At 40.3% G+C, this 25484-nt stretch overlaps 2 protein-coding genes across 2 annotated transcripts; one reads left to right on the top strand and one right to left on the bottom strand.

Moving 5' to 3' along the window:
* The first annotated feature begins 289 nt into the window (after positions 1-289).
* On the top strand, positions 290-8134 carry ppid (peptidylprolyl isomerase D). Its single transcript, XM_010747845.3, has 10 exons — positions 290-468; positions 1444-1584; positions 2318-2424; positions 2566-2754; positions 2889-3011; positions 3465-3571; positions 4485-4626; positions 5748-5834; positions 6129-6171; positions 7488-8134. Exons 1-10 carry the CDS (start codon positions 384-386, stop codon positions 7574-7576), a joined length of 1113 nt encoding a protein of 370 aa, XP_010746147.1. The 5' UTR covers positions 290-383; the 3' UTR covers positions 7577-8134.
* Positions 7910-23870, bottom strand: etfdh (electron transfer flavoprotein dehydrogenase). Its single transcript, XM_010747846.3, has 13 exons — positions 23584-23870; positions 22720-22878; positions 19991-20220; positions 19641-19722; positions 18021-18139; positions 17043-17120; positions 16659-16805; positions 16093-16233; positions 14086-14229; positions 12792-12960; positions 11849-12031; positions 11319-11540; positions 7910-8638 (listed from the first exon to the last, which is right to left on the bottom strand). The coding sequence occupies exons 1-13, from the start codon at positions 23612-23614 to the stop codon at positions 8475-8477; spliced, it is 1869 nt and encodes a 622-aa protein (XP_010746148.1). The 5' UTR covers positions 23615-23870; the 3' UTR covers positions 7910-8474.
* Positions 23871-25484: the final 1614 nt, after the last annotated feature.

Below are 25484 nucleotides of genomic sequence, written 5' to 3'. Positions count from 1 at the left end.
TGTTGCCCTCTTCTACTTAATGACAGTGTGTACACCATGAAGACAATGCAGTGTCATGACGGGAAGTGTTATTGAAGCGCACACTCCTGTGCGTAAAAATACGCAAAATGATACGTGCTCTGAAAATAATATTTTTGGAAAGAATGATATAGTTTCTATCCCATCTTTTAGATTTGAAACTCAAACTCGAGTTTCAGCTATAACGCCGTAACTAGCACCATTCGGAAAGTCAATACATCGCATCACGGTCCTTTTATTTTGAAACTTCTGATCGGAAGTCATAGACTTTGTTCTTCTTCTTCGTTTAATCTGCTCCACTACGCCGGCCGGGGTTTAGCGACGGTTAGCTGAAACAAGTGTCTTAAATCGCCTCGTCCTTAAAAATGTCTCAACCAACACCGCCTGAAAAGCCTTCAAACCCCGAAAACCCTCGTGTCTTCTTTGATGTAGACGTCGGTGGCGAAAGAGGTCAGGACATTTGTTATTTTTTATTTTTAATGTCGGCTAACTGCTTTTTAAGGGCCGGTCTCACCGTTAGCCTCGTTAGCTTAGCACATTCTTGGCTCGTTCTAGTAACTTCTAGAAACGGCTTCATTTAGCGCGGTAACCAGCAGAACCGTTACACCGTACACATTCAGCCCGTTTATTAAACACGGACGTTTACCGTGAGCCTGCCGTGAACGAGATAAATGTGTTCAGGGAGATTGTCTGTCGTCTTGTGAGTGCATGAACCACGTGTGCTTGTGTTGTCTAATAATACTCCAACCTTAACCTCAGCCGCGCTGTCATACCACTGTACGCTCATTCATAGTCCCGGCAGATACGTTGTAATGTTATATCCGCATATAAATATTATTGATGCAATAACAATATTAGAGAGAAAGAGGGGAGAGAGAGTTTTCAGTAAGGGAGATGTGACTGCATCTTCAACCAATACCGTGCCTGACTAGGCATAACCCTGAAAGAGACAGACAGACAGAGAGAGAGAAAAAGGAGGGAGGGGGAGGAAGAGGGAGTCGGAGTCCCCCTGCAGTCTAATCCTATGGCAGCATAGCTAAGGGATGACCAGAGCCAGCCCTAACTAGTATAACAATAATGAAAGACAGTATAACCATAATTATTAGTTCTGTGTTGAAAGTAGGGTTATGGCCTGAGTCTGTAGGCTTGGCTTGGGAACTAGAGAGTGGTGGGTTCAAGCCCAGTATGGACTAAAGTATGGAAGGTGGACTGGTAGCTGGAGGGGTGCCCGCCCACGACCTCGAGCAAGGCGCTGAACCCCAACTGCTCGCAGCACTCCACCATCTCTCTCCACATTTGCATGTGTCTATCTAGATCCAGATTATTCTCACACAGACTGTGCTGTGAGGAGTTCAGGCAGTCTGAACTAAAGTTGGGACTAAACTTGTGCACTAACTTTCCCCCTGAATTGTTTTCTGTCCATAGCTGGCCGCATAGTTTTGGAGCTGTTTGCCGATATCACCCCCAAGACTGCTGAGAACTTCCGGGCACTCTGCACCGGAGAGAAAGGCATTGGCAAATCGACTGGGAAACCGCTGCACTTCAAAGGATGCCCGTTCCACAGAAGTAAATAGCTTTCACACGTGCATATAATGTGACATTTCTCAATTGGAAAGGACACCTTGAAGTTTTTAGTACACGCACACAGTGCACACACACGTAGAAGGAGCTTAAATGGACATCCAATGCAGCGAGACATTTGGAGAATCTGTAGTTACTTGGAAAACTATTTAAGAACATCATTTTCAGTTATTGGGCCAGGTTTTATGTTTCCTGCTCATTTCAGCTCATGTCAATTTGAGCTCTTGTTGCGGTTTGAACCCTAATTAGATTACAGCACTGCTTCTTAACACTAAGGTCACGGCACCAGCTAGGGGTAAGACTTCAGAGGGAGTCGCAAGGTCTTGATTTTACGTTTTTATTTTTTAAATTTGATCTATATCACAGAATTCCATTCATTTCTGTGAATTAAACTAAATTCTAAGTGAAATTGCTATCTTAAAATGTAGATTTACTATTTCAGATATACAGTAAATAAAATAAAAATCTCCCAGTATAAGGCCAGGATGAGGAGCTGAACACTAGCTACATTCACAGAGGCTTCACTCTCTGCTGAACTCGCCTCATCTTACATTACAAAAGCCTGCGTTTCAAAGAACTAACCATCTGAACTGAATTTGATTAACATTATTCCATTTTATCTTGTCGGTTTATCTCATCTTACCTGACCTTCGTAAAGAACTGCTGACATTCAGTCAGATCTGCAAAGTCATCTGACTTTAAATGTTGTTTTTGGCAGTCATCAAGAAGTTCATGATCCAAGGAGGTGACTTCTCCAACCACAATGGCACTGGTGGTGAGAGCATCTACGGAGAGAAGTTTGAAGATGAAAACTTCCATTACATGGTAAACTATTTGGAATACATCAAAGGAGGTTCTTCATCCATCATGTTGCCCATCACTGTTTGTAGTCATTATTTTAAGCTGTAGTCAGGACACTAAGACATTCTTGACTTAAAAACATCGATGATTTCTTTCTCCGTATAGCATGACAAAGTGGGTCTGCTGAGCATGGCCAACGCTGGGCCCAACACCAACGGCTCACAGTTCTTCATCACTACTGTGCCCACGCCTCACTTAGACGGCAAGCATGTAGTCTTCGGCCAGCTGTTGAAAGGGATGGGAGTGGTAAAAATGCTGGAGTCCATTGACACTAACGATGACGCCCCTGTAAAGGTAAATGTTTTCAGTTGAAATGATTCTTGTGATTGTGTTTGACCTGACATTGACACCTGTGAGAACTCTGATTACATGACTTTTCGGAGCTAGAAACACCAATTTTTGTCTAAAATCTCGGTCTACCTTTGCAGCCGTGTGTCATAGCCGACTGTGGCGAGCATAAGGACGGGGACAGCTGGGGCACTGCGCCAGAAGACGGATCAGGGGACACCCACCCAGACTTCCCCGAGGACTCCGACATCGACTTTAAAGATGTGAGTATCTGCGAGGTGTCTGATCTTCAAGGACACAGGTGAACTTGGGCAGATAGTATCAGACTGCTCGGTGGGCATCCGTTCAAGGACCACTCTGGCTTTTTTTTTTTTTTTGAGAAATGTGGCCGTCTTTTCCAAAGTCAGATGAGAAGATCAATTATAATATCAAGGTCCAGTACGTGTTGAGCATATAGAAACGGTGAAACTGCTGCCTTGTCCCTAAAGTAAGGGACACTGCACCGCTCACTTTTTAATTTTACCTTGAAACAAAGTGGATCAGAGAGCCTGGCTCAACTTTTTGTTTAGAACCTGTCTAAACGGTGAAGTTTCTCACCAGTTAGACTTTTGTGTTCTCAGGAAATCTTTTTTTTTTATTTTTCATGCCGGCAGATACGTGTGAAGGAAATGAAATTCAAGTCTGGAGTGTGATTTTTGTCCGGTGTTTGCTTTTAGGTTGACAAAGTTCTGTCTGTTGCTGAGGACGTGAAGAACATTGGAAACACTCTTTTTAAGAACCAAGACTGGCAAGGTGCAGTCAGCAAATACAGCAAAGCCCTCAGGTAATACACCGTATCACTGTGTGTGTGAGAGTCGACTTCATTTAATACTACTGAGAATTTAATAACCACCCAAGTAAATAAATGACCTCAGATAATCTGCATCATTTAAAAAATGTTCCACTAAAATAAACTCTGGCTCATGTGGCGATGAGCCATCTGCTGTGGCACGCACGAGTGCAAGAGCGCCATCTACAGATGGATTCATCAAAAGTGAATTATTTGTTCCGTCATACTTAATTTCTTTGTACCCGGGGCTGAATAATTAAAGACTGCAGTATTGGTAATCTTCTAACGCTTTGGTTTAATTTATCATCACGCTGCGGCGTCTTTTCTGCTGTCACGCTGAAACACGCAGAGCCATGTCAGAAAACAGCAGGGCACAAGGCTGCAGAGGAGACGCTGACATGAACCAGGGGAAGATTAAAAAATAAAGATTATTGATGACAGCTGTGTTCATTACTGTAAGTGCAAGTGTATTAAAACCTTTGCATGTAAGTACTTTATCAATACATCTGTTGAACACATCTGTTCCTCTAGCTCGGCTAAAGAAAGGTCTGACTGAGGATAGTTTGCTAATTCAAATCAGCTCTCTCTTTCTGAACCACATCAGAGGATAGAGGAAGAGGACGAATGATTGATGTCTGTGCTCCTTATTCTTTCTAAGCTTCACTATCGTGATAACAAGTCGACAACAATCAGTACATGTGGTCCGTATGCAAAAAAATATCTAGTCAACAATGTTCCTGATGCCAAACTGCTGGTTATATAAGCGATAAGGGCCTCTAAGTAGACACACTTGTGTTAATGGCCTTCTGAAATGCTCCCTGTGGAGGTTCACTTGGTGATTAAGCCTGGACTCATTGCTCTCCAGGATTCAGTTCCATTGTTAACAATGAGCCGTTCACTCGGGCAGGTACTTGGAGGTGAGCGGAGATCAGCTGGAGGAGGAAGCGCAGCAGAAGCTGGAGCCCGCAGCCCTCAGCTGCTTCCTCAACACAGCAGCCTGTAAGCTGAAGATGCAGCTGTGGCAGGACGCTCTGGACAGCTGCAATGAGGTAAAATTAACTCGCACAGCAGACGTTTGGTCTGTCAAAGATGGGAAAACACAGATGGACAGTTACGGCTGTTAGCGGGCTGTGTTCACGTGATAGAATATAATGTGTTTAAGTGTGTTTTCATAGGGATGGGAATTAATACGACTTTAGCAATGCCATTTTTCATTCTGCTGATCAGATTGGCTTAATCTATTTCTGTGAGGGAAAAAAAAGCCTATGCAGGTTTTCAGTGTCAGCACAACTGTTTGACTGACTGTGAACACAAGAGAATCAGTTGGGCGAGTCGAGCTGTCCTTGTGTCAGCTGGATGAAATGAGAGAACATTTGTACAGCATTCATTTTCATTTAGCTTTTCTTAGTCAAAGAAACAATCTGCTAATCCTTACAGTGTGGCGCTAACGCTATTACCAGGATATTTACACTCTTGTGTCACAGACACGGAAGCAGCAACTCATGTCAGGTGACATGACATTCCTGGAGTTTAAGCAGATTTTGTGTAGAAAGGTGTTTGAGCTTAAATGAGGTTTTAAACTAACCACACTAAGAATTTAAACCCTCCTGCTACAAACATTTTTTTCTGAAAGAAATAGTTCAACATTTTGGGAAATAAGATTCTTTGCATTACTGCCGAGTTACATGAAATGCGTTGACGTGTCCCACGGTGAATATAAACCGCCAGCAGCCGCTTAGCCTAGCACAAGTTGAAACATGGAGGAACGGCTAACATGGCTCTGCCAGAAGGTAACAAGATCTACCTACCAGATCCTTGAATCTTCAGTAATTAACTCGTTACTCATTCATCTCATTTGGCTCATCGTTGTCATAAAGCTGCGAGACAATCAATGGAGATGAAACAAAATAAGCTCATTTCTAATAATAGTTAATAGTAAAAGTAATGGTAGTGTTCATTATATCTGCTACTTACACTCAGGATAAAGTCGACTTCCCAGAAATGTGATATGTGCAAATGCACTTCATGAAATTCTTGGTTTGAACCAGTCTAACCAGTCAGTGGATGTTGAGAATATAACGAACCCTTAAAATGAAGTCACTAAAAAAACCAAAGACAGCTTTTAATAGAAGTGCATTTCATTACCGACGTGTGTTTCTGTGTCTTTCAGGCTCTAGAGCTCAACCAAACAAACACTAAGGCACTTTTCCGGAGGGCCCAGGCCTGGCAGGGGTTAAAGGAATACAGCAAAGCCATGGTAACATCTACACACACACACACGCCTCGCTCTTTAAAAAAGAGATCCTGTACAACAATGAAAATGTACATATGTATCAGTCTGTGTATATCAGTGGCAGCACACAAATGATGTACTGTAGATAACTTTTCAGATGGATGTAACTCTGCTTCCTCAGTTTGTGCCCTAGTTTAAATAAGAACATCCAGGTGCTTTGATTTCACTGATGTTGAGTATTTGGAGCAGTCGGTTGTCAGTTTGAATCACCAAATTATTTTCTGCACCTGTTCCATTTTTTTTTTTTTTTTTTTTTAGACTGATCTGAAGAAAGCTCAGGAAATCACTCCAGAAGACAAAGGTGGGTAACCATGCAACATGTGCAGCACATATTCTCCTCCATTTTCTCCATGTTAGTTGTTCATCCTAATTGAACTCGATTGGTGTGTCTCTGATTTATTCGGCACCAGGGTTTCCATACAGACTAGTCCAGCTGCATCAAGAATGATCTTTCTTTACAGCAGAAATATAAATGGAACACTTCTGTTTCCACTTTTCATGAGTAGAAGTAAAAGATTAGGCTAATCCTGATATTGAAGTATGTTTAGAAGCAGAGTGTGTGTCGTAACTTTAGCCTCCTGGGGGAAACAATAGTGTGTGAAACATCCATATTTCACATAGGGCGAGATAAAACCGCACATTTCAGAGTATACTTTTGTTTTTATTGTAACCAGTCCAAGGTACACCTGAGTCAGTGTGTGATATGCCACACCTGTCAGGTGGACGGATTATATTAGCAAAGAAACGCTCACAACACACACAGCAGATTTGACCTCATTTGTGAACATCTTTAGAGAATCTTTGTGTGCTGTAAGAAGTCTCAACTCATTCACACTAATTCATATTTTGGTTCCGTGGTTCCGTGTGACCACGTTAACTTCCTCGACTGATCGTTTTGCAGCCAACAAAAACTTGTTAACAACTCAGGACAGACGGCACTGCTATACTGCCAAAACTCCCTCGGCTGCCAGTGGGATAAATCTGATGCAACTGTCTGAAAAATATATAAAAGTTTCTGTCTCAATTCTTTTTTTTTTTTTTTAAAGAACAGACTGTTTCTCTTGTTACTTTAAGGGTGACTCGTGGGAAAATGATTCTCAGACACAAGCAATCCCAGTGCCTAGTGTTTCCAAGCATTTCAGCACACACCTTTCAAAATAAAGTACACACTGGGACATCCTTGTTTTGCATTTGACATTAGTAAATAAATAAATGTAGTAATATTGGTTTCAAAGCTGCTAAGAAACTTATGTTTGGAAATGATACAACCCCCCTGCCTCAATATGTAAAAGTTTGAGTGTTCTGGGTGGGGCTGGACTCTCTGCAAATCCAGAACTCTTCTGTGTTTTGACAGCACAGCCCTACTCTTTAGATATTTTAAGCAGTAGTTTATTGGCTGCTGGTGAGGAGATAAGAGCCATCAGCTCGCTTCATACTCCCGCTGCGCTTTCAGGAGCGCGCAGCCCTTTAAAGCGAAACTTTAATGTGCAGAAATACATAGGTTAAAAACATGGCAAAGTGGACATCAAAAACAATGTTTGGAACACGCAGGACAGGAGGACGTGTGTGTGTCTGACTCGCTTGTTAAGTGAATTCAAAGCGATCTCTTTTCTACAGCTATCATCAACGAGATGAAGAGAGTCCAGCTGAAGACCCAGGAGGAGAAGGAGAAAGAAAAGAAGATCTATGCCAAAATGTTTGCGTGAACATTTCACCTGACGATGCACTCAGTTCACGTTGATAACATAGAATATTTGAAGTCATCTCTACACGGGAAGCTGCACACTCGGATAAGACATCTGTAACACGTTGAAAATGAACAGTATTTGCAGTTGGCAGGTTCTTTCATGTTTTCCAGCTGGCACATTTCCACAGTCTGTATCATTACAAGGGAATAACTGTTGTAAGCTTTGACTTGTCTCCGTCTTGACAAGTGTCTTCACTGTAATGAATAGTTTGAGCGTTTGTGTGATGCATGGCTGACTCCCCTGCTCTGAAAAACTGGGTTAACTCTGGAGTTTTTAAGTAGCTCAGCGAAATTTCGTGTTGTATTGTTTAATAGATTTTGATACAGAGCCCTTCTACACACACAGTACATCTATTTGTTTTTATGTTTGTTTTTTTTACAGAGGTCAAAAGGATGAGTCAAGTGTTCTTTATTAATTACTGTGATACTATCATCTAATGTTATGTACAGTACTGTGCAGATCAGATGCTGTCAAAATATACCTGCAATAACGCTGAAATAAACTGTAATTTGAAAAGTTGTTTGCTTGTTCAATTACAGAAGAAGAAAATATATTAACTCTTACAGTTCATTAAGTCCTTTTACAGCACAAATAAGAGTCACTGCTTTAAATGTCATATTGTGGATTTTCATGGCAGTGATGCAGAACTCAGTTTTTCATGATCCTGTAGTTTGCGTGGGTGATATGACACCTGTGCAACGTTTTAAACTTTACACCACACTATAAATTAATTTCTAGGACAATATGCAATTGTAGTTTGATTTCCTGGCTTTCTTGGTACCCTAAACAGAAGATATGTAGTTATTTTCAGATCCATACTCGTATCGAATCGTACTTCAAGACAAAAAGAAAACGTTCACATTCCGTTGTAGGCTGGTCCACCGCCGCCTTCAGGCACAACCCAGTTGATGTTTTGGCTCGGGTCCTTGATGTCACAGGTCTTACAGTGGACGCAGTTTTGAGCGTTTATCTGCAATCTCATCCCATCTCCAGTTTCCATGGGAACATACTCGTACACACCTGGGAAGGTTGATGGAGAGAAAAGAGACCAGTTAGAACACACAGGCTGTTTTTGTGTTCCACTTGTTCTGATCAACAAGAGGAACATTACAGCCTTATCTCTGAGAGCTGGAACACCAAATCAATGCAGCATTATTACCTCACCGACGGCAACATTTCACAATTCCATTAATGCATGGTATGTAGATCTTGCTTTGTGAAAGCCCATTCAGCCAGTGAAGCAGCATATTTTCTACTTCAGTAAAAGATAACCATGATGCATCACATTATTTTACTCTGTACTGCAGAATTGCTCATCCTAAGAAACATTTCTTGCTAGCGCTCTGAGACGCCCTGTAATTCCCAGCTCTGTGGTAAAATTATGAATCTTTTCAAATCTGCAGGCTCGCACTGAAAGTCAAATATGTATTGTCTATTTTACTGAACAAAAGATAACACAGACCATCTCCGTAAGGACTTGCCTATTTTATTCTTCAAAACTAGCCATTTCAGTTATCAAGGGGAAATAACAGTGATCAAACCTGACGGGAAACACTTTAAAACTCTCTGCAGTGTGAAGTCGGCACATCTGAACCTCCTGATTTTCAAGTCTTGCTGTGGTTAAAGTGATTTCCTCAATGCATTTTATTTGTAAAGCGGATATGTAGACCTGCTTGTTAATGCAGCAAAAAGGTTTACATGAAAGACAGCGGAGACGACTGTAGAAATTAGCTTGGGATCAGCCACTGATTGCAAAATTGGAAAATGCAGATTGACTGGCTCTTAGATTGACCACAGGTGGCCACTCTCAGATAAACAGTATGTGAGCTTAGTGAATGGAGCCTGATCATGTGATCTGCAGGTGAGGTAAAAAAAAAAGATCTCCTGGAGTTGCTTTTAAAAAGGTCTTAATCAGTATTAACAAAGCAATTTCTACATGCAGGTTTAACGCCGTCTGGCTGGCACGTCATGGCAAAAGTTGCAGAAGAGTGATTAAAAAGTAAAAGCTGTTATTGTATGAGATGTCACGACATGATGACAGGTTAATAAGGTCAGGGTTGAAAAACGGTGAACCTGTCCTTTACATTCTAAAGACTTAGTTATAGTCTCAAAGGTTTAGAAGATAAACAGGGTTCAGCTGTCACAATTGTCTACTAGTTACAATTTCCCGCTAAAAACATTTTTCACACTTTGTGCTAAGGCCATAACTAATTATAAAAACTATTAACCTTGCTAACCCAAAGCTGCAGCGTGTACAGTCTCTACAGTGATTGTCGTCCTGCTCTGCCCGATCGCCTTGCTCCGTGTCACGCCTCACCTTTGTGTGGAACAAAGAGACAAGAAACAGCTTTCTTGCCGCGTTTGGCTTCACGGTGTCCGTGTTAGCTTAGCCACTGAGCGCACGTCACACTGTGATTTCTGTCGTTTCCACACAAACTCAAAGACAGCCACTTTCTTAGATGGGTTATTGAGTTTAGCCCTCCAAACACTGCTGCACTGGAATAAGCAGAGACAGGCTGTCTTAATAAACACGCTCTTAAAAGCTCAGTGTATTGATAGAAAAGCCCTCAGAATATTTGTCGTGGATGGCGGTTTCAAACAAAGGTTTTGGCAGTCATTCAGGTGTAAACACTTCTTTGTATTTATCTGGAGACCTTGTGTAAATACAGTGCGCTCTAAATCATTACAGCTCCTGTTGAGAGCAAACTTTCTCTCGCTCTTGCACTTTCTAAGACTTGTTTTAAGCTCTTGGACTCAGCAGCCGTTCCGGGCCAGTAATTTCCTAATATAAGCAAAGTATTGTGATGTTTTCTTTTCCTTACTAATTGAATCTCAAACTGGGATGTAATAGTTCACCAGTCACATTGTGCTCAAGATTACATTGTCATTCAGAGAATAATCTACAGGACCTGGTGGATTTCTGTTCATCAAAGACTAGCATGTTCTCACCAGGGTGTTTTTTGATTTTTATTCAAAAACACAAGTGTTTACTCCTTTATTGAAGTTTGGTTGTTAACCACAGAGTGCCTGAAACTCTGGTCAAAGCTTTTTTTCTTTAAATCTACAAATCAAGCTGTGGTCTCCCATGCATGGAGTGAGAATACAACCTGAACAGTCTATGCATTTCAAAGCAGAGACATCTGATAGCCAGCAGGTATGACTGACTGATGTTCATGGTGGAGTATGGCGGGCCTCCACTCAGCTCCGCACTGAATACGTTATCAAACTCGTTCACTTAAGACGGATGCTGTGTGCAGCCTGCGTCAATCTGCACAGAGCAGATCAAGCTGGCGGAAAATCTCTGATCAAGCAAAAATACCAAGCAGTCGCTATTTCATTAACAATTAATCTGCTGATAAATTCCTGTTTGTTCTAGAAAGATATAAAAAAATAATAATGAAATAACACCTTGTTTTGTCAGTCACTTGGAATGATTTGGGATTTTTTTTCTTGAATTTGATGAACTCATTATAAAAATTGTTGCAGATTAATTTTCTGTCGTTGGCTAATTGTTTCAGCTCTGATTGGATTACATTCCACCCTGCTGATGTCTTGAATATTGCAGGATATGAAGTTAAACCTCTGTCTCTGACAGGGAATTTACTTGCCCACCATCGTATGTGAAAAGATTAGCTGTTATCTGCTGTCAGATAGATTGTGTGTGGGATGCTCTTCAGAGGCCATGACAGGATGGTGTTACCTGCGGGGCAGAATCGTTGTTCAGGTCCATCATATATGGCCAGGTTCCTGTTGACCGGGATGCTGTCATCCTTTAGGGTCAGGTGGGGGGGTTGGTCCCCCTCATGGTTGGTGCCGCTCAGGGCCACAGACGAGAGCAGGTCGAAGCTTATCTTGCCATCGGGCTTGGGGTATTCAATCGGTGTACAATCCTTAGCCGGTTTCAGCTGGTTTGCATCAAGGCCTGAGACAGATCGGACACAGCTGGTTACAGAATGTTGATTTCCTGTGCAGAGATAAGAACCACCTCATACCTCGCCTAAAGAGAAACCCCTGGCATTGTGCTGTGCTGCAACTAAGCCCACTGAAAAGCTATACTGCTCCACATGTAACGTACCTATACATTATATACATTCAGGTCTGAGGTCATGGACTCTACACTGATTTCTGACACATTTTTTCACCTTTATGCCAACATATTCTCATAAACTTGTTATAGAGAGATCAGCATAAAAACAAATGTTGGAGCTGATTGTGCTCTATGATACGCACCACAGTGTTTGAGGGTCCACGGCTCTTTTCCTCTGAAGATCCAGTAGAAAACTCCAGTGTAAACCATGCCACCATACAGGCCAAAGTAATTGTGGAAGGACGGCCTGATGTTTCTTACTGCATACAACTCTTTCCACACCCACGAATTCTTCAAGTTGTCACTGTACTCGGTTACATGGAGCCCTGGAAGGATTCAAAAACAAAAAGGACTGTCTCTGGTATTGTCAAACGTTTCTGCACATTTGATACTTCTGACTATAAAAACATTTCAGTCAGGTCTGTGGACGTCTCTTATCAACTAGGACACAGGTTTCTGTGAAACACTCTGCTGTGCAGTTTTCAACTTCCATTTTTCCAATTTGAACAGCACAAATTAAACTGCACTCACCTCAATCTAACTTTGTAGCAGACGTTTCAAAGGCGGCTCACTTCAAACCCTGCCACATTAAACCAAACTATATGCAAAGCACAATCACGCCCGAAGTGATGAGGTCGTTTTGGTGCATGAACGATTTACTATTTGTTGTTTTTCTTTTCCTCGGCGTACACATTCTGTCACCACTACGGCATGAAGATGGATGATTTGTCAGTACCTCATACTGCACATCTTGCCCCTATCGATCAGGTTCAACAGGCATTTTATCGATGGTGCAGTTTTCTCTCCGGTTGTTTTGAAAACTCAAGGTTTTTTGCCTGCCCTTTGAGCTGACGGGTGTTACTGCCTGACATTCAACTTGATATGATCAGACCTTGTTGCGGTGTTTTTGATTATTCAACTACAGATTTTTTTCATGAGGCGTTTATTATTTTGCCTATGTCCTGTATAATTTAGAAGAGTAAACCCCTTTGAGCTAGGACCCACCATGAAGTAACTGGAAAAATGTGTATACAACCAGCTACTGGTGCTTCCATCGTGATTATCAATGGCTCTTAAATTCTGTACCTGCCGTCTCCGAGTCCAAGCTCTCTGCTATGACTTTGGGGAAGATGGCCTCAGCAGCCAGCATGCCACTCTTCATAGCTGTGTGGGTGCCTTTGATCTTTGGGACGTTCATCAAACCAGGGCTGCAGCCAATCAGCAGGCCTCCAGGGAAAGTCAGCTTTGGGATGGACTGTAGAAGAAGAAGAGCAGAGAGTTCATGGCCATTTTTAACTTTCTTGCGTTCTACTTTCTGACTTCAAACCGGATTTCAAGAATTTGGTCACTGTTCAGGATCATGTGCACTAGAATGTGCATATAAATATGTTTCTGTTTTGCACATGTCATCTTCTTAGCCCGTTTTTGTGATACCTGGAGAACAAACCAGGATAGTGTACACATCCTTTCAAGGATACTGGTCTAATCCAGATCAGAGTAAGACTCAATACCATGGTACTAGTGTGCATGTAAATGCATTTCATAACATCCAGTTGTTTTGAGTCTGCTACAGGTTTTCCTCTCAGTTGGACATTTTGCAAGAAGAATCCAGCAAATTCCCCAACTGAGCAAATGACCTTTCTATGTACGTAAGCAGTGGCTGTGCTTACTCGTCCTGTTTAAGTTATTTATACGACAGATTATTTAACACAAGTGAACATTGGTATCATTAAAACCATGAAACTACTCAGAGGTGAGATCTTTATATCATCATATTAACATCCATGATCTTTGCACAATAACCTCATCTATCAGTGTTTGAAATAAACATTGAAATATATACAAATAATACAATGACAACACAGATTCAAGAGATCAAACTAAGCACTTCAAAGGCTCACAGATGCATTTCATACGCAAAATAAATAAACCAAACAGCTTGTAATGTATCAGTAATGCGAGAACGTTGTAATAAACAGATTAATTCCATTAGTGTCTGTTTCTGTAACAACATTGATGTTTGCTGAGTAAATTAGATTCTAAGTTTAGGTTTCTGCTGATAAATTTAATTGAATATGAAAGTAGGAATACATTCAAACAATCTCTGTAGAGAAAATGGCTACTTTAATGCAGAGGTCTTCCCTGTATTAAACAAATATACACTTGAATACATCTTGTGATTTCCCCTGTAGTGTGTGGCTTTCTCAATCTTTTCAGATTTAGGCAAGTTTTACGGTTCAATGATGATGAATATGATGTAGAAAAATAATTTCTGGCTTGGTTCAGTGCTCATGATTATATTGGAATGGTTTATGACCAGGTCTTATGCCAAACAAGCATTACTTAATTGATAATGACATTATGTTTTGCAGACATATACCTGTAATCCTCCTTCATTCAGTGCCCTGGCCCCGTATGCAATCCTGTGGCCTCCCTCCAGTGTGGGAGCTACGGAGGGGTGATGTTTCCATCGCTGGAACTCCCTGAAGGGGCTCAGGTAAGGGTTGGTGTAGTCCAGACCGACCTGGCATGAGATAAAATGTTAAAGTATAACAAACCGACTAGACAAATACAAAGAGGACAAAGGTAAAGTAAATATTTTTGGACACTAGTGCGGCTTAAATGGGAATTCAAATCCAATTTATTTTTGTCATTTCAATGTTAGTGCAGGGTCAATGCAGAAATACCTATTCATTCATTTATTCATGACTTTTATTATTCATGATGATGACAACTCTTGGGTTTGAAACTACAACTACTGTTTTTGAAATCTCTGGAACTTTCTTGAAGGTCACCAATGGCAACTTAAAATTACAGGGCATAATTTACATAGCGACCAAAGTTCACAGTGCAGTGCAAGTCATGGATCTGATTTTTTTTTTTTTTTAAACAAAAAAAACTGAAGATATTTGGGACATCTGAGCTTGACGTCTGTCCGAATTCATTGACCACAAGAAATTCAGGAAGGTGAAAGCTGCCAGGGCAGTAGAAGCTCTGTGAGGTGCTGCTTAATGACTCTATGAGGTGCCGCTTAATGACTGAATAGATTTGTCTAATGACGCAAAAACAGTATGACCTGAATACAAAGTGAAATGCTTGGTAAAAACCTTATTTTTTTCACTGCCTGGATGATATCCCATGTTTAGTGAAATGGAGGTAGCAGGATCATGCTGAGGATATGAGGTCAGGTTATGAGAGAATCCTACAACATAGCGGAGTACAGATGTCTTTAAAAAAACTCACACTCTGCTCTGGAGAGGACTGCATGTGCTTAAAAACTGCAATTCTTTTAGTGGAACAACTCAAGGACACATTCAGGGCAAAGCTATAGTTTTCTGGATTTAAATCGCTCAATTTCCTTCAGTGCTAAAGTTTTAGTGCTGAACACAGTGATCAGTGGAGAAAGCTTTTCACAGATGTTCCTGCATGCGGCCTGACAGGAGTCAAATGGATTCGCAAAACAAAGTTGGAGCACCAGCCCCAGTTCATGTATAAGAATGAGAATGACAGAAGTGTAAATAAGATTTAAAGCTCAGTGGTTTCTTTCAGATCAGATCACACTTTTTTGTTATGAAAGGAGTATTGTGATCAGTCTTACACAGTAACTACACAGTAATTTGTAACAGCTAATTCACTCCAATGCTGATCTGTTTTCAGTAAAGTTATCATGATACCAAAATGAGTAACCACGATACTATACCAGACAGAGTATCACGGTTCTGGGTGTTATTGTGATACTGCAGCCTTTTTTTATTATTATTTTTATGAACTGCAGTGTATTTGTACAAGCTTTGTAGTGGAAACTGGCACCATTAGTATAGTAATCCATGGTAGTACAGTCGTGTAGAATTTCTAGTATAGTAGGAACCGTTACGATTTGGCACCGCGGGGTACTGTGGGTGCGGTGCATGAATAGCAGAATAACAGAAATGTCAGTAATGTACCATTGTAAAACTATGACCTCTTCATCATTCCTGAACAACTTATATCCTAACCATATCCTTAAATTCTGTATTCAGTATGCTCACATATCCACAAAAACAAACATTAGTTACTAGTCATTAGTTATCATTAGTTATTGCTTTGGTCTGATGCAGCAGTGAGAAGCCTGAACGCTGCCTTCCACTCCGTTTTTGTCTCATCCCGCTCATGATTAATTAAAAAATAATTAATTAATAAATGTTTATAATAGTGCCTTTGAATACAGAGTTTACATAGTGCTTTTTGCTGAGGCAAAGAAAGAGCTACTCACTGAAGTCATATAAAGGCAAGGTAAGGCAAGATTTAAGGACATGGTAGGTAAGAGTGAAAGCAAAGGATGGTGAAAGCAGTAGCTACTGTATATGTATATGTATATGTATATGTATATGTATACAAAGCCACTCACCACAAAGCCCAAGGCCACGAGTGGTTCTCCTTCATTCAGGTGATAGAGGAAGGATCCTCCATATGTGTGTCTGTTCAAGGGCCAGCCCACAGAATGCTCCACTCTGCCTGGCCTCCACTTCTTCTCATCAATTGTCCACAACTAAAAGAGCGGAAGTTAACAACAAGCAGAGTTCCTTTAAATATATCTATTCATATCCATTCATACTCTTTTCCAACTGACTGTGCTATTAAAAAACCCATAAACCATCCCTTTAGCATAATTTTTATTAATCTCAAAGATAAACATGATTATAGAGAGCAAGCTGTTGCATTTAAGTCTTCTTCTGTGACTGAAATTAAATCAGGAATTTACACCAGATTGTGTACACAGCGTTACATCCCCAGAGTTGGAACAGCAGTACAGAAACCACTTTTATCAGGCTCCTGAGGGGAGGAGGGGGGGTTTATTCATTAGGAATGATCAGTCATACCAGATGAAAAAGGAAACCAAATTTAGGCCACAGACAGAGTGTGGCTGCCACTCTCTCCTTCATTAGCTTGATGTGGGCCGTATGTGTCATTTACCTCCTTCAGGCCAATGGCGTAGGTCTGGGGCTCACAGTTCTCACGCAGGTTGAATTGCTTGTAAAGCTGCTTGGCCAAGTGGCCATGACAGCCCTCTCCGAACAATGTGACTTTAGCATGGAGCTCCATTCCTCTCTCAAAAACATCCTGAAGCAAGAAAAAGCAACAGGACAGGACACAAATATATATTTCATGGCTGAAAAGCAACTGGAGGGCAACAATCACTGAACAGCTTTTTATGTGGAGGACAACAACATTTGAATAAATGTCTACACCTCAAACACAAACCTGTGCTCCTGTTTTTTCACCTTTATATCCTTTCAAAAGGGCCTGATGCATCCAAGCTATTCACATGAATGGTGTTGGCCAGTATTTGCACAATACCTTTGGTGAGCCATCCTTGGCAATGCCGACATCATTGGTGGCAATTCCCTTTACACTTCCATCTTCATGGAACAAAACCTTGACAAAGGTAACACAGATAAAAGGTTAACAATTGGAGAGGGGGCGGTGAACATGTTTCATTAAAATGACTGAACAAGCACAAACGTGTGTACTCTACTTCTGTTTCCTGGATGATTTTTGGCAACATCAACATGTCCACTGATACAGGTGAAACTATCCATCAATATGATGGATTCAAAGCATTATTTAAGCCAGGGGTCCCCAAAGTACAGCCCCCGGGCCACATCAAGCCCACCTCAACAATTGGAGTGGCCCACTTAACGATCCGAAACAATCCCTTTAAACATTGCCTTTTTTTTTTTTTTAATTGCAGTTTCCTATTATAAAATATCCACACTTAATGATTAAGGTTGGCATTCTAATTAAAAATATCCACACTTAATGATTAAGGTTGGCATTCTAATTAAAATTGACTTAACTAATTAACTATTTATAGTAGTAGCTAATTTTCACCCCCTCATACAATGATATATTCCGATGTGACTTTGCTCGTGATCAAGTGTCAAGTGCCACACAACAAAATGTCGAAACTGTTGAGGAAACAGAAAATAGATTCAGAGTGCAGAGTTTTTAACCCTTAAGCTTTACATATCTGTGAATATCTCTGAAACGGTGTATGATAGAGAGATGCGGTTTGCATGGTTTTCCTGAGATTCTGCTGAGAACGGAGATGTGTTGTTTGTGCAACACTTCCTTATTGTTCTATGCCACCACGTAAAAGACCAAACAAAAAAATAGATGTTCGGCTACATTCGCAGTCCGCCCCCCATCACAGAAAGGAAAGTTGATGTGGCCCCCAGCGAAAAAAGTTTAGGGGCCCCTGATTTAAGCTTTTTCTACCCAGGATGAAAATGGAACAGTTCATAGAAAATAATGTGGGTTCATTGTTGTTCTCACCTCAGACGCAGCATAACCAGGATACAGCTCCACTCCAAGCTCCTCGGCCTGCTCCCCAAGCCAACGCACAAAGTTCCCCAGCCTAACAATGTAGTTACCATGGTTGACCATGGGCAGACCTGAAGAAAGTGAGAATTATGCACAAATAACATCAACACTACTGAGGTTCTAGTGTTTTATTTAGTTAAGTTGGACTAAAGGTTTGGGAGACCATCTTTCAACTGAATGACTTCAGTACAAACACACAAACCCGGTAGTAATTTCTTTTCACATTTTTGTCAAGATACTTCCTAAAAAAAAATATTATAAATAATTATTATAATAATATTATAATAATATTTAGCAGTTAAAAAGGGCACTGCTGTCCAAATTCATTACAGATTGTAAACAGCCTCCGCCTGCCGCAGTGAGAGCAGAGTAGGGACATTAACTTGGTGGTTCAAGATCTCTTTCACAACAGAATCCATAAGATTGAAAAGACAGGGATGATTATGGTGGAGATATTTTTCGATTTATAAGAGGAAACTGGGAGGAAACTCACTGACCTCAACAATACGATGAATATTTCTGGTCATTGATGACAGCTTAAATGATCTAAAATACAAAGTTTGTGGCTTTATTTTACATGTTTTGACGCACTTATAATAATTAAAATGAAATATAGGGAGAATGCACGCTCTGGGTCCTTCTGGGCACTAAGCCATCTTGATCTTTCACGTGTATTTCCAACATTTACCCGCGATTTACCACGTTTCTGTTCATGGAGCTTTTTAGGTCGGGCAGAATCTAACGCTAACTCCGTTGATCCACTTTTGTTTGCTTGCTTCCATGGTTGTAGTATTTGGCAACCCGGAGCGTGGACATGGGCAGAGTACAGGATAACACCGGAACACACAGGACAAAACACAAACAGACTGGCTGTAGTATTGTTGTCAAGAAGCTCATATTTCAGCTGAGGAGGTTTCCTTAATTTCTGATGACATCTCATGGTAATTTTATGATTTAACACAGTAAATATCTGACATATTGTTCTTTTAAATGACAGTATTTGAGTGAGTTACTGGGGCACCCCTGTATTTACATCATAATCTGTATGCATCTGTATGAAACAGTTCTCCTTTACAGAAAACATATGACATACCTGTCATTGGAATGCAAGTGTAAACACATTTTATGGATCATTTTGTCATTTTTTTTACCTTCCTACAGATACAAATATAACAGAATCTAAAAATGATATTACATATGGAAAAATGGCATTTGTGTTTTACTAAATAGAATATAATTCAGACAATAACAATAATTTGCCTGATAGTAAGCATCCTCCATTTGAAATTTTACTTTTATTTTTGCTCTAAGACGGTTCCATCATTCCTTCACATTTAATCAATGTCTGCTCATTGTAGACAACACTTAACCTGCAGAGAATTGCAGATCAATCCTCTACAGCTTTACTTGTTTAAAGGCAGTTTCCCTACCAGTGCTATAAACACACAGCAATAGTTGCAAATCCAAGCTATGGAAGTGTAAATCAAACACTCCCTTTGTGGGGTAGAATCTATTAACACCTTGTCAGGCTAGTACTGCGGCTTACAAAGTCAGAGAGAGAGAGGCTTTTACCTGGCAATATGGGCACTGGGATTCTGTGTTTCTCTGTTAAAATGCCGAACACATCTTCAGTCACTGGTGTGTTCAGGGGAGCCTAAGGTAAGAGGACAATGTGATATTGTTGAGAGATTAACTTTACCTGGATTTCTGAGTTGAGATGCATTATTTAACAATGAAATGTGTAACATTAACACAAATACTTGCATATTAATACATACAGTGTAAGTGCAGGTCTACATAATATTACCTACATAACAACAACAACATGGAGCACTTGAAGTAACCATTTCTTCTGGCACACAGGAAGAGCATATTTATAGATACCAAACTCACAAAGAGGAAATGCTGAGTAAGAATCTCACCCCTCGTTCCTTCCAATCAGGAAAGAGCTCATTAAGGGCAGTGGGCTCCAGACAGGCTCCTGACAGGGTGTGTGCTCCAATCTGAGAGGCCTTTTCTACAAGGCACACTCGCAGCTCCTTCTCCTGTTCATTGGCTAGCTGCTTCAGACGAATGGCCGCCGAAAGACCGGCAGGGCCCGCACCTACAATCACCACATCTGCCTCATCTGCAAATCTCTCCATTTCGACACCTGGGGAAAGGACCAGAAGAAATACTGAGGAACTCGAGAGGCGGCGCATTCAGTCTGCAATATTTTAAAAGTAGGATCGAAGCCCTGTGTGTGGCACACTTGGCAACGCCTTGCACCAAAGCTGACAGGATTAAGCAGGGTTTCTAGGGCAGAGTTTCAGTGGAGCCACCAAAAGCAATGACACGCTGTGTGATTTTTTTTCTCATCCCAAACTAAAAAAACTTTCATTTAACAGGCCGAGCAATCCCTTTTTTTTTTTATTTATTCACACTGTTTCTACAAGATGAAACTTACCTGTTCCCCATACATCAACCTAAAATACTCAACAGAACTACCTACCAAATAGTAAAAGGAAAATTCAACAAACTAATTCAGGTAAATACTATAAGCCTGATGAGATTTCACAAGGCAAATTTACTCCAACTGGTGAATCAATCATGCCCAACTTTCCTCCCACAGCAGAGCTCAGGGCTCCAGACTGCGACCAAATGGTCGCATTTTGCACATATAATTAGACACAGTGCGAGTAAATTTTTCATCTATTCGCGCATGCGCGACCAGTAAATTTGCCAGGTTTTTTTTTTTTTTGTTATTAAATATTTTTTTGATCTAGAGAAGATAAATCCCGAGAATGAGTCCGACTCAGATTGTGAGGAAGCGGTCGTGGCGAAAAAAGGCAGGAAATTCAGCTTTCGCGATGAGTGGCTGCGCAAGTTTACCTGGCTGAGGTATTTCAGGGAGATAAATTCAATGAACTGCAAATTCTGCTGTAGATACCCACAACATGCGGGGAACACGAAATTTGCTGATAAGACTGGCACAACACAATTAAAACATAACGCCAGTCAGAAACATAAAATGTGCCACGACCTGTGCAATGAAAGTGCAGCTCCACTCCCAGTCGCATTTAGAAGACAAGAGGCTGCTAACCAGTGTGCCGAGGAGGCCGAATTGCTACTGAAGTTTAACACGATATTTCATTGCCAAAGAAGAACTGCCTTTTACAAAATTTAAAGGCCAACTTGATCTACAAAGGAAAAATGGTGTAAAACTAAACCCAGACCTTCAGGCCCAGAGAAGACAACAAGAGAGTGATGGTGAGGCTCACCCTTTGTACAAATATCAGGTGAGCAGTTATTATATTATATTATTTTAGATTAGATATATTTATTCTTTTATTTTTAATATTTCTCTTAATGTTGAATCTTGTGTTAACGCAGGGGGGTCACCATCAAAGGAGAAGTCTCTGGTCTGGGAGCAGATGGACTCTTAATGGAAAGCACACCTCAGCTGCAACGAGCAGTAAAAGCAACAGTTAGAGTGTACTGTGCTGCACCTGAAGCAGAGGTTCAGCAGTCTACTTGGCAAGTGAAAACACAGTATAATAGTATAATTGATATAACCTTTATATCATTATGACACACCTATCTTTCTTTTCATTTAATCTCTCATTCTCTTTGTATTTTTTGATAGATGAAGGGTCCTCATTAGCATCAACGAGGGCAGTGAGGTCATTCAAAATATTCAATCATGATTCTTGGCCTGAACAAAGACATCTCGTGACAGATTATTATGGACTTCCTGCTGGACCACTTTCTTTCACTATTTTCAGAAATGGCTGTGACACCAAGCTGGCAAGAGAGGAGTATCAGTCGATGAAAATTTTCATTGTTACCAACTACATGGACAAGTCATACCATGCCCTGTGGGGGATGATGTTGACCAAAATGCCGTTCTGCTCCGACTACAAAGTAAATATGATATTCTCATTAATTTAATTGGCATATGACTTTTTGATTGACTGAAACCTACACTATTATTCTATTCTTTGTAGAACATCCTACATCTTGTACACATGATGCTTGCACTCCCAGTGTCTTCTGCTGTGTGCGAAAGGGGATTCTCTTCCCAGAAGAGGATTAAGTCAGATGTCAGGGGGTCACTTCATGTGGACACTGTTGAGGACTTAATCAGAATTAGTATGGAGGAGATTTTGATGCCAAAGAGGCTGTTGACATGTGGCTCAATCAGGCTCAATGTACAAGGAGGCCTAATTACAGGAGCTGGCCAACAAAGGCACCTTATCCCCCACCAAGGAGCGATCTTTTGTAGGAAGTGTTGCACAAGTTATGTCTACAACTTGTTCTGTTGTTGTCAGCATAAATATTCACTTTGTATGTTTAAGCTGTATAACTGTATGTTATTAAAACTATTGCACAAGTTCATCAGATTGTAGTTTATGCATTTATTGTCAAAGTATTTATCAGTAATACAGTGAAAATGATAGGAAAACTTTGCAAGTCGCTTTATAGTGTACGCCTCTAAATTTTCTGCTTGCGCCCCTAAAATTTTAAGTTAGGGGCCACTGCGCTCCTAGTAAAAAAAGTTAGTCTGGAGCCCTGGATCTGCATTGGTATTTCTCTTTTTCTTAACACTTGTCTAAATGGCTTTGTAGGGACATAAGAAGTTTAAATGTGGACTTATAATCCAGTGTCTTACCTTCCCATCTTGAATCTTTGTCTCGAGAATGGATGGTGTAATGTGTTGTGATTCTGGGTGTGGACACAGAGGAGCACGTCCGTCTGTTCAGGGCTGTGTACAGCTGAGGGGCAGCATGCTCTGTCTGCACGGTCTTCAGCGCCCTGATACACCTGTGGGCTGCAAAACAAGAGGACAGCTCAGACCAGTTCAAACCGGAGGGCAGCGTGGTCACTGGTTCAGGTGAGTTTGATCTGGTTTTTCAAATGATTAAAAACACACATTAAGCACAATAAAATGACAACTACTACACCTGTATCACTTTAAAAACAACCACATAGAAAACACCTGCATGAACAGGACAGATAAAGGACACTAAAAGCTTTTTTTTAAATTTTTTTTATTTATCTGAAAATGCCAAGCAGCTGCCACGCTGTGAAGTTAGCGCAGCTAGCGGAGTTGAACGTCTTTCAAGTTCAAATAAGAAACTCAAAAGTCCTTAGACAGCAAAAATAAATAAATAATAAAACACGTCAAAACTTTTACAACCATCACAAGTTACCAACAGCACCAGCACAGTCCCGAAAGCGCGTATATTTCATGTGTAAGACCGGACAAGGGCACTGCTCAGTGACCCAGATACCGGTTCAACTTTAACCTACATATTAGCTGGAGGCTAACAGAGCTTGTTGTTTTGGCTAACGCTAGCATTTGTAGAAAGTCTAAAAACAGAGTTAAGCACACAGAAAGGAGAGCCCACCTCTCTCTCTCTATAAGGGGTCGCAACAAGCATAAAAACAGCGCAGTGACACATGATAAAACTGTCGTTAAAATAAAGACAGCAAGCTCTCAGTGTGTAAGCTAACTAGCCGTTAGCTGACGTACCTTTGCTCGTGTATCTGCTAGCTGGAAACATGCCTGCTAGTTTCAGACCACCAGCGGACAGGGGGACAGTTTTAATGTTAATAACCAGCCGAGATGGAGTTGTGTTGTTCACGCTTCGCTGCCGGTGCACAGGCTGAGCTCGGTAAACAATGCCGAGCCGCTGATATCTTACAAAATACGTCTCATAAGACGTGCGAGGGGCGTCAAAAGCTGCGCCGCTGCGGCCGCGTTCAACACTGGAACACAGTGGTAACTGCGCAACTGCTGATCTGTACACACTTCACTGTGTCCCAGTGAGGATGGCGAGTCTGAGGTATTATGATAATAATAATATATGAATCACATGGCGTGTGTTTGTTGTTTTAAAAGAGTCATCCCGGGTTACGACTCAGTGCTGCTGACGTTGTCTAACCCAGAGATTAGAAATCTGTAGTTTAGGATACCGAGTGTTTTTGTGAGTGTCCACACTTCTTCTAAAGAGGGCCACATGTGACAACGTGAAGATGCCCTGGGGCCAATGCTAACATTTTAAAAATGAAAAAAATAATCATAAAAGTTACATACAAATGCACTGTTCTGTGACAATAAAAACCAAATGAGTGGGTGAACATATCTAAAAAAAAAAAAAAACTGTTCTTCCTTTCTTTCTCATCTGAAGTCAGATAACACAGAATAAAAATTATGGAATATGTTAAACTTGCATGACGTTGATACGTCATCTGAACCTCGTGTTCATTTTTAAACATGATTTATGATGAGTAAGGCAAAGTCTGTTAACATCTAAAGTTTAAAATGTATCACTCTTGCTCTTCTCTTTAACAAAATCATTCAGAAAGTAATATTTGGTGTCACATCTACATCTATATAACAGCAGCAGTTATGTCCTTAAAGGTTCAAATGCTTCGTTATGTCAATCAAAAAAGCCAAATCTTCCAGCCACACAGTATCTGACAATCCTAGCAGGCCATAAATAATATATTATAAAAATGAAGCTCTAAATGGCCTCTTTAAACATAATCTGTTAGTACTCTTATATAAACATTAAACCTGTTTTTGTGATTGTTGTTTTTTAATTTAGTTTAAATTAGTTTAATGCTGCAACTGTTATTTACTGTTATACGACTTTACTTTACTATGATTCTCAACTATATTTACTAATTTAATCACCATATTAGACTTACTAAGATTCAGAGCATATTCTAAGTTAGAAAAAGAAAAAGGGATCAGTTTGATGTATGAAAAGTTTATTGTTATAACATGTTATTTTTATGTTATTACAGCATACAAAGTTATCACATTATGACAAGAAACCTTCTGTGATGTGAAATGTTTCACGTTTTAATGTGATCATTTATTATCACACAATGTTTTAAATGATAACTTGTTATAATGTGATATACACAGACATGCAAGAAGTAAATAGACACCTTTAATTTAAATTTGAATGAAGGTGTCTATTTACTTCTTGCATGTCTGTGTATGTGTTATAGAGGTGTTATCACATCTCGTTCTAGTCTGACGTGAAATTGTTCATATGTGATCATTTATTGCTACTTATTGCCATAGTGTCACATTATAATATAGGTTATCACATTATAACATGAAACGTTTCACATTATGTAATTACTGTGAAGAAAAGTTTCTTGCTGTAACATGGTATGTTTTTATGCCATTATAATGTGAAACTATCCTATGATAACATCAAACTTTTCACATTAAAATGTGATATCAATCCATTAATCCTTAATTCTTTATGTGGTGTAGCAGCAACACACTGCTATCAGTTAGACTCTACCTTTGAGGATCAAATTTAATTTTATTTATTGCTGATTCATCTAATTTATTGTGTCTTACAGTTTTCTGATTTGTGATTACTGTCATTAAGTTTGTCATGTTTTATC

This window comes from Larimichthys crocea, chromosome VII, assembly GCF_000972845.2.
Source record: "Larimichthys crocea isolate SSNF chromosome VII, L_crocea_2.0, whole genome shotgun sequence".
Classification (NCBI taxonomy): Eukaryota; Metazoa; Chordata; class Actinopteri; family Sciaenidae; genus Larimichthys; species Larimichthys crocea.
This window is presented reverse-complemented; position numbering and strand designations above follow the sequence as displayed.